General features: G+C 59.0%; 4 protein-coding genes across 4 annotated transcripts; all 4 read right to left on the bottom strand.

The window, feature by feature from the left end:
- Positions 1-238: 238 nt before the first annotated feature.
- On the bottom strand, positions 239-1234 carry LMXM_36_2350 (putative glyceraldehyde 3-phosphate dehydrogenase,cytosolic; the record flags this gene model as incomplete). The annotated part of the gene is made up of 1 exon (XM_003874537.1): positions 239-1234. The coding sequence occupies one exon, from the start codon at positions 1232-1234 to the stop codon at positions 239-241; it is 996 nt and encodes a 331-aa protein (XP_003874586.1).
- A 1924-nt stretch (positions 1235-3158) lies between these two features.
- LMXM_36_2340 (conserved hypothetical protein) lies at positions 3159-4394 on the bottom strand (the record flags this gene model as incomplete). The annotated part of the gene is made up of 1 exon (XM_003874536.1): positions 3159-4394. One exon carries the CDS (start codon positions 4392-4394, stop codon positions 3159-3161), a length of 1236 nt encoding a protein of 411 aa, XP_003874585.1.
- A 546-nt stretch (positions 4395-4940) lies between these two features.
- LMXM_36_2330 (putative endonuclease V) lies at positions 4941-6137 on the bottom strand (the record flags this gene model as incomplete). The annotated part of the gene is made up of 1 exon (XM_003874535.1): positions 4941-6137. The coding sequence occupies one exon, from the start codon at positions 6135-6137 to the stop codon at positions 4941-4943; it is 1197 nt and encodes a 398-aa protein (XP_003874584.1).
- A 1902-nt stretch (positions 6138-8039) lies between these two features.
- LMXM_36_2320 (glucokinase 1-like protein) lies at positions 8040-9275 on the bottom strand (the record flags this gene model as incomplete). Its single annotated transcript, XM_003874534.1, has 1 exon — positions 8040-9275. One exon carries the CDS (start codon positions 9273-9275, stop codon positions 8040-8042), a length of 1236 nt encoding a protein of 411 aa, XP_003874583.1.
- Between the last annotated feature and the right edge of the window lie 227 nt (positions 9276-9502).

Genomic DNA, 9502 nt, shown 5'->3' with positions numbered 1-9502 from the left:
CGAGAGAGGTGACGCACAGAGACCAAACTTTGCTGTGGCGCTTAAATGGTGCCATCCAACGGCTCTGACGACCGCGAGCGTGATTTGTGCGTGAATGCACAGTGTTTTGCATCGTGTGCATCTCGTCACTCGTTGTTCTCTCCCTCGCATGAACGCTTGGGGATGCGGCCGACTTGATCCTATCTTCCGCGGCCCTTTCCACTGCCTCTTTGGCCTGTTGAGAAGCGACAGCGACCTCTTAGCGCGCGGACGTGTAGAGAACGAGATCGAGTACCTTGTGCGAGTAGCCCGTTTCGTTGTCGTACCAAGACACGAGCTTGACAAAGTGCTCGTTCAGCGAGAGGCCGGCCTTGACGTCAAAGACAGAGGTCAGCGGCACACCGTTGAAGTCGGAAGACACGACCTCGTCGTCGGTGTAGCCGAGAATACCTTTCATCTCGCCCTCGGCTGCGGCCTTGATTGCAGCACAGATGTCCTTGTACGTTGCAGGCTTCTCCAGACGCACGGTGAGGTCGACCACCGACACGTTCGCCGTTGGGACGCGGAAGGCCATACCAGTCAGCTTGCCGTTCAGCGCCGGGTACACCTTGCCCACGGCCTTGGCAGCTCCCGTGGAGGAGGGGATGATGTTCTGCGACGCGCCGCGGCCACCACGCCAGTCTTTTAGGGAAGGGCCATCCACCGTCTTCTGCGTTGCCGTCGTCGCGTGCACGGTGGTCATGAGACCTTCGACAATGCCGTACTTCTCGTTCACCACCTTTGCCAGAGGGGCGAGGCAGTTCGTCGTACACGACGCGTTCGATATAATGGGCTGTCCATTGTACGTTGTGTGGTTCACACCTATCACGAACATCGGTGTGTCGTCTTTCGGCGGTCCCGTCATGACGACGCGCTTTGCTCCTGCTTCAATGTGCTTGTGGGCCGTCTCCTGCGTGAGGAATAAGCCAGTTGACTCCACCACCACTTCCACACCAATCTCGCCCCACTTGAGGTTCGCCGGATCACGCTCGCTCGTGACGCGGATGGTCTTTCCATTCACGACAAGTGCCCCGTCTCTCACCTCCGCCGCGCCATTAAAGCGGCCATGCGTGGAGTCGTACTTGAGACTGTAGGCCATGTACTCGACATCCAGCAGGTCGTTGATGCCGACAATTTCAATGTCGGGGCGCGTCTGCGCTGCCCGAAAGACGACGCGGCCGATGCGTCCGAAGCCGTTGATGCCCACTTTGACCATGTCTGCGTGCTGCTGTTCTTGGCTTTACTGTGCTGGAGGAAACCGGAGACAAGAGGGGATAGGAGGAAGCGGGGCGAACGGCGCAGACAAGACAATTGGTGCGTTGTGCGTTGATGACGTTGTGATGAGGGCTACAGGTGTGTGCGTGTGTGTGCTCATTAGCGGTGGCGAGTCAGAGGGTAACAGGTGAGGTAATAGAGAGCCGGGTGGGGAGCTGCCACACACACACACACACAAAGTCGCGCGTTGACACGATACGTCGGGAAGCGCAGACTCGCTGTCATAACAGCTCGTCGAGGGAGAGGTCATTCCCGTTCGCTCTTTCGCGAAAACACGGGGAAAGCCACGGGGCTCTGCTGCAGTCTCTCCCAGTCTCCGCATCGGGACGCGCGTGCCACGAAGGATTCCTCCTCTGATTTCACTCTCGTTTTCTTATTCACGCCACCTCTGGCTATTTCACTCCCGCTTGAGTTACAGGCATATACGTCTCGGACAAGTGGAGGCACGCATACGCACAGCACTTTACCCCCTCCCCTGCCCACCGACGAACAGCGCACTCCTTTCACCAGTCCGTCCGTGTCGCGCATATGCCGACTCCGATTTCAGTGGTAACTGCCTTTTCATGCACGACGGCGGGGGCGGGAAGTGAGTGGAGGAGGCGGGGGAGGGGGATGTGAGAGCCGGACAGGAGAGGGAGATCCGCGTGCAAGGTGAAGCACAAGAAAGTACGTGATAAAAAGAAAGAAGCCAGCGAAAGAGGATGTGACTACCAACGCAGACGGTGTCTGCAAACAACAACAGCAGCAGCAGCAGAAAGGATAAAGGAAAAGGTCGAGGGAGACACATACACACAGCGCGCAAGAAGGGTAAAAGTGGCTGACCGGCAGGCAGAGCAAGAGCTGGGAGGGGAGGCACACGACAAAAGCCGAATAATAATTAATGACGAAAAAGGAACGATCAACACACTGAAGGAGACGGTGAAAGCGAGGGAGAGTATAGAGTGGCGATGTTGGCGCGTTCTTCTGCTTCGCACAAAGCCACAGCCCCTCCCCTCCCCCTTCTCACACGCACACAGTGAGGTAGGCGAACAACACAAAAAAGGGGAGGAGGAACGCCAAAGAGGAGGAGGGAATATATATATACACCTGTGTGTGTGTGTGTAGGGAGGGCGGGAAGGCGAGGCGGCGTGGGTCGGCAACAACACAAACAACGAATGCGCGCTGCGGATGATGAGTAATGAGGCAGCGAGGACCAAGAGAAGGACACGCTGTGCGATTACGTGCGCAGGTGTTTGTGCCGAAAGGGCCGCGATGGTAAGACACGGAAACAGCTCCAGGGAATATACGCAGAGAAGACGTGCGCGCTGGCGGTAACACTGAGAGCAAAGGGGGAATGGTAAGTGACAGTGATTGTGTTGAGTGCGGGGTCGTTAGTGCGTGTATGCATGTGTGCGTCTGCGCAGATGTAGGCAAGCGTGCGAAAAGATGAAGCAAGCAGAAGAGACGAGGAGAAATGAGAGGGCGGGAGGGGAGGGGCAGAGGTGAAATAGACGGGGCGAGTGGGAACGAGAAGGGAGGAGTCATAGCGCCTCAGCGACCCAAGGGCAGAGGGGGATAGAGAGAGAGCCTTGGCTTCACCCGTGAGATGATGTGATCTGCACTTGCACGCGTGTACGCGCTTGCTTTGACGGCGTCGGTGCCATCGCTGTTGCCAAACGTGTCCCCAAGCTTTTTGGCATCGAGGACTACCGCACCTATGCCATGTGTGTCATCCATGAAAGAAAAACAGGAAGAGAGTAAGAGTAAGGGAGGGAGGCGGGCGCGCGCGGCAGACAGAGCAGAGGAGGATAACCCAGAAAAGGAGAAGGATAAAAGCGCGTGCGTGACTAGCACGCAGACAACGAAGAGGACAACAACCACCTCCTCTAGTTCTCTGCCGCCGCCGCCGCTGGCGTGCGTTGCATCCAGCGAAGCAGTCGGATTGCCCAGGGCACAGGGCACACCATCAGCAACGGGTAGACGACGGTTGTCGCCCACGCCGAAGTGTAGCAGTAGCGCTCCTGTCCTCGGCATATGGCCTTCACACAGCACACCGCCGCCTTGTCAAGCTCCGCGTTGCGCTTCTGCATGAGTTGGGTGTAGGAATCGCGGTAAGCCGACGTCGACCACCCCCGCGGACCTGTGCTGCCACCTCCGTCACTCTCGGGGCTCGCTGCCGATGAGGATGGTGTCGTCGGCGACGATGCCCGCACCGTAGTGGGCATGCCGGGCGAGTTCAACAAGAGAGAGCTCATCACCGCTGGCACACCGTATTGAATCTCGTTTAAACAGAGGAGCGTCGTCCGTACCTCTCGTGCCGGGCAGCGTGTGCGAGACCCTGCCGCTGCCGTCGCCTTTGTCTCTGATGGCGCACCACTGCCACCCCCAGTCATGTACTCACACCGCTGCTGGGCGATCCACTCCCGCATCGAGTAGTGCATGCCCACCATGCCCCACTGCGACGCCGCATACTCGGGGCTGTCTGAGGAGAGGGTGTAGTTGGCGGCAGCGGAGACAAGGGTGACCACCTGGGCGTAGTCACCACGCCGCTGCGCCGCTTTGGGCAATCCACCCGCATTCAAAGACGAGTTTGACGGTGACAACAACAGAGGTAACAGCTGACGCACCACCATGAGCGGAGACAGCAGGTTCGTCTGCATGAGCCGCTCCGCGGAGTCGTCGGCGCGGTCGCAGAGCCGCTTGGACGGGTGTGTGTGAGCAGCGTGCACGATTATGTCGAGTGGGCCATCCAGCTCCTTGGCCGCACGTTGCACCTGCAGCCGCGAGGATACATCCACTGTCATGACGACAAAGGCACCACTATGAAACGAGCCGGCAGCGCGGCCACCGCCCTGCAAGCCCGCGGCATCAAGGCATTCAGCTTCCTTTGTGGCCTTGAGGACATCTGCCTGCAACTCTTGCAGTTTTATTTTGCTGTAGTCCCACGCAATAACACGCGCGCCGCGGGCGTAGAGCTGCATGCAGAGACGCCGCCCCATCTCACTGCAGGCACCCGTAACGACTACCGTTGCCCCGCTAATCTGGCGAGGGCGGTACATGAAGAAGGCAGCAACCGACCATATCACCCACAGCGATCCACCGATAAAGGCGAGGAGTATCATCGTTAATGCGACCGGACAGGCGGCGGGGAGGGGGGTGGAGGATGTGGCGTATGGGTGAGCTTTTCCTGATGCTCGATGGACCTGCCACTGCTGCTGCTGCTTCTCCTTGCTGCTTATACCACGCCTGCTCGGTATGAGTGCGCCTCCCCGGTGTTGTAGTGCACGTGCGTCTACGTTTATGCGCGTATGCGTGGGCGTGCGGCAGTTCTGAGTGCAACGGCGAAAGATCGAAAACGGAAAGAGAGGAGGGCGTGGGGAGATGCAGAAAAAGAGACAGATGGATAGAGGGGAGCTGCCACGTTGGTGACTAGCTTTGGGTGGCGGAGAAGCTTCATGGACACTGGCGGCGGCCAATGCTCGAAGGCTCTTCTTCCACCGCGTGCTCGTGGGTGTGTGTGTGTGTGTGCAAAAGAGACTTTGACACGTGGCGCTGCAGTCCTCGATTCTCACGTGATCAGAAGATGCACGGACTTTTTTATGCTGTTGGTGTGCGCCATCATCTGCGGGGCGTCTGCGCCTGTGTGTGGGGGGGGGGGAGGCGCGCGACTAGGGTGGGTGCGAGTTGGTAGCGGTCGCCGACGCGAATGCGTCGCTGATGTAAGCCCTGGAGCCGAGGTCGGCAGCACGGATCGGCTCTGGGATGCGGTGACGTAGCATCGTCATTACCAGTGCAGCGGCAACGGCAAAGCCAACGCAGTGGCCTGGAGAGACATAGATGCACTTTTTAACGCTGTTCAGGTGCCCGTGCACGGCGTAGCCGTAGAGCTGCGTTGGCGACGACGTGCCCAGCAGAGGCAGAAGACGAGGAAGAGATGGGCTGCTCGATGCTGCCTCGCCCAACGTCTCCAGCGCTGTCTCTACTCCCTCCCGTGTCAGCCCATCCAGCTGCAGCATCTTCTTTGAGCACCCAATCGTCGGTATGTCGAGCGCCACACCCAGGTGCGTTGCCAGTCCGCACCGGCGGGGATGCTGCACGCCGTTCCCATCCACGATAAGCAGATGCGGCATCGTCTGCGTCGCCAGCAGCTCTACTCGCACAGAGTCGAAGAGCTCGCAAACGGGCTGGATCTCGCGGAAGGCAAGAAAGCCGGACATGTACGGCTCCCGAAGCGTGCACCGGTGCATGTACGTCTTGACGTGCTCCATGGATGGATAGCGCAAGATAGCGAGGCAGGCGACACCGTCGTCCGAGCCAGGGATGAAAGAGATGTCTACACCGCCGACGAACGTGAGTGTTGGCAGCTGCTGCGCGACGGCAGCCGCGCTTTGCCGGGCCTTGTCAAACCGGAGCTGACACCACAGGGCTTCCCAGGGGGAGTTGAGGCTTGATGGGTTGCATATTGTCGAGTCGACGTCGTGCGCTTCACTGTTGTCTGTCACGCCTGTCTGCGGGGGTAACAACAAGCTAGCCTCGAAATTCGGCAACGCGAACCGTTGGTGCACGAAAGCCTCATCCGGCGCTCCACCCTCGTTGTGGGGCGCATTCAACTGTACTGTACCGTTGCCGTGGTTGCTAAGGTGGCGGCAGTAGTAGTACTCTGTGCGCGGTACATCTGCCAGCAGCGCAACGCGGAGCTGCTCCGCCTCCCACTCCCTCCTCTTCTCTTCACTGGGCTGCGGGGCTGCGGCTGAAAGGGGCACTTTTGGTGCGTGTACTTCGGCAGATCGCCCAAGAGCGTTAGCAGCGACTTTCCTCGCAGAGTCCTGCTGCGGCGGCGGCGGCGGTGGCGGCTTCTCATCCATGTGCGGTTTGCGCCGTGCACCGGCGCAAATGAACAGCGCTTTTCAAGTATTTGTCTGACCGTGTATGGGCGTGGGAAAGGTAAGAAGAGAGGGAGGGGTCATGGGTGACGGATTAGCGACGCAGAGAAGCTGGAATACGTGCCTCCACCAACGCGCGCGCACGGAGACACAGAAACATGCAAAACGCTGTCGGTGTCCCGCCATGCGTGCCTGTCCCCGTGAGCAAGAATGCGGCAGAAGAGAAAGGAAGAAAGAGATCGCGTATTCCGTTTTGCAAGTCGAGCTCTACAGTCGGCTTGAAGTGCGTGCCTGGGAGGGAAGAGCGCGCCGACGATTCCTGTGACCTCTCTGCCGCTGTGAAACGGTCGTCAAACAACAAGCTGTCACGCAAAACACAGTGGCCATCGGCAATAAGCACACGAGAGCACCGTGTGAAAGCCGCCTGCCTTGTTCAGGATCGACTGCCGCCACTGACGCTGTTCTTTGTCTATTCTTTGCACGCGCGTACGTGCAGTTGTTTCAAGTACAGGGATACCCTCATGACAGTGTGCGGCTAAGACTCTTCGAACTAGATATCCTTTCGACATCTGGCCCAAATCGCTTGAAAACACGCTGCAACAAGGGCGGAAAAAAAAATCGTTTCAACGTATCCGCCCCATGTCGTACAATATGAGCCGAGCTCCACTCCATCTACCGGGCTGCCACAGGCCCCCCCCATATCGCGTGCCGCGAAGCTGCTGAAGACACGCTTCACAGGAATGTCGACTCAGTCATCCGAGCACGGCCTGCGCCTCAAACGCTACCCACTCGCCCGCCTTGCATGTCACGCCTCGCGGCCGCTCCGATTAAGCCGGTCGCCACCTGGTGCATCTCCAGGAGTGGCCCAGGCTCCCCACACCAGTCGGCACTGAAAGGTCCGGGGGAGGGAGGGGGGATAGGCTCGAGTCACGCTGACACGCTGCCCATCACATGGGCGGTACAGACGTCTGGAGTGTCGCAGCGCGCCCCGACGCGACTTCAATGCACGACCTCACCACCGACATCAGCAGCGATGCATCGCTCTGGCCTCCCCCCTACATAGGTAGGTGCACGACCCTGTCACCACCAGAGCTGGTTCTGCACTCTCGCAGGAATTGGGGGCTTCCCAGCCACATAGAGTGGGGGCACTGGACCCCGAGATGCCACACGCACCGAGGTATGTCCCACACCCCGTTAGCCGGGGTATCATCGTGTTACAAGAGACTATGAAAGACTCAATTCGAAACACAGAAGCAGAGGTGTTTGCTATTTCTTTGGATGGGAACACGGTCACCCGTGCACACCGGCAACGCAGGAAACGGCACAGACGCTGACTAGTGTCCCGAGAGTGACATCCAGGAGGGAAGAGGTGGTGATGGTGGCGTTCGTCGGCAGATAAAGATCCCGACAGCACCGCGCGTTTCGCGACTACTGTATGCGCGCTAAGATGTGCACACGCGTGTGCGTGGATGGTGGGGGGGTGAGGGAGCGCGTGCGAGTATGCCCGCTGCACGAACAAACGTGCGCAAAGGAAGGTCTTTTGACATCACAATCGACTCGGTGTTTTGCTTTTGTTGTCGATGATACCTGCACCGGCGCGATGGCGCGGTAAACCACCACCGCTGCCATGAGCACCATCGCCACAACACACAGGCACACCCGCAGGATCACACGCTGGCGCCGGCTTCCTCTCGCGCCTCAACCACACAGAAAAGTCTTGACACACTGACGCCCATTCAACAGCGCCTCGACTTCAGAAGAAGGGGTGCCTCGCAGCGTCGAATCGTTCCTTCTTCCTGACGCTTCGAAAAGCAAGAGCGGAATGATCCAGACGAGCACACGCCTACGATGTGTCACTCTTTCTCTTGCGCTCCAACAAGTGTTTCACAAGTGTGACTTGGTTGGCGCTAACTGATCTGCTGGATTGGAGAGCTGGCTACCAAATCCAAGGCAGCCCAGCAGGTTGATGTTCACACTGCGCACCTGGCGAAGGAATGTGGTGCGACTCAAGAACTTTAACTGCCGCTCCATCGTGTGCTCGTTTATGCGAGCCTTCAGTCTCTTCACATTCTCTGGGTTATCGAAGTAGAAGCTGTTGGAAACGATGCTGTCGCCCATCAGCACACACGTCAGCGGCAAGAACTGCATCGTCGTCTCAGCCGTGAGGCCCATGAGGTTCTTGTAGAGACGGTCCATGGCTGCCATGGCGGCCGGGTCGCTGCCACCTTTGGCGAGCTTGGCTACCTCGTGAGCGGACTTGAGGAGGGCGGATGCCTTCGGCCCCTCCTTCTCGTACGCGTAGTTGAACTCCAACCCGCTACCGTTTGTCGCAGCCTCCCAGATGGGGGCCACCGTCGAGCCCAGGCCCTTCACACGCGCCTTGGATGCCATGTAGCCGGCAAGTGCCTGCACGTACTTAGAGTCCTCGTTGGCGCACCAAGACATGGACAAACAGCCGCACTCCAGTGCCAGCACGACGTAGCTGTCCGAGACACCCACGTAGTGGATGAGAGAAGAGCCGACGCCGGTGCCGGGGGCCACGACCATGCAGCGTCCGCGGCCGATGGTACTGCCGACGGGCTTGCCCTCCGACAGCGCATCCCACTGCGTGCCCTTCCACATGACCTTGAAGTAGTCGGACAGCATGCCGGCGTTGCTCAGCGCCAGCACGCCATAGGAGCCAGCCTCCAGATCGTTCAGAAGCGCGCTGCGGCCCTTTGGGAACAGCTCCGCTGGGTAGTCCGCCAGCTGCGCAATGCCCTTCAGGTTGTTGAAGGGCCCGCCGAGCTGTCCGTTGGTGACAGGCCCTGGCACACTCACGGCACCAGACGCGACACGACGCAGGAAGTGGGCAGCGCGGTTGGGCAGGTTCTTCTTCAGGTGTTGCAGCACCGCATCGAAAAACTCCAGTAGCTGGCGGATGTCGTGCTTCGTCACCTTGAAGCGGACATAGATGATGTGCAGCCCGCTTCTGTCATGCTGCGCCCCTTGAGCAAAGCCGACACGCGCGTTCGTGCCGCCAACATCGCACACAACGTAGATGGGGCCGGTGGACCAGGAGGCGTCGCCCTTGATGGTCGGGGCCAGCTGCTCGAGTTGGATCTCAACTGTGAGGGACATCGTGACAAAAGACAAGAAGGATGGGGAAGAGAGTGGTGGTTAGGCTGTGATGGTTGCGGAGCTGTATGTATGTGTGTTGCTGTCTTGCGTAGCTGTGTGATTTGGGTGGAACGCCGCGGAAGAGACTATCGGGAGAAAGAGCGGACCCGGGGAGGAGGAAATCTGTCGCACATGTGTGGGTGTCCTCTGTATACGCACGTATGGTTTCCTTTTTAGTTTGGAGTGGA

The sequence above is a fragment of the Leishmania mexicana genome, chromosome 20, assembly GCF_000234665.1.
Source record: "Leishmania mexicana MHOM/GT/2001/U1103 complete genome, chromosome 20".
Classification (NCBI taxonomy): Eukaryota; Euglenozoa; class Kinetoplastea; order Trypanosomatida; family Trypanosomatidae; genus Leishmania; species Leishmania mexicana.
Note: the sequence above shows the minus strand (reverse complement) of the source record. Positions and strands in the feature narration are given on the sequence as shown.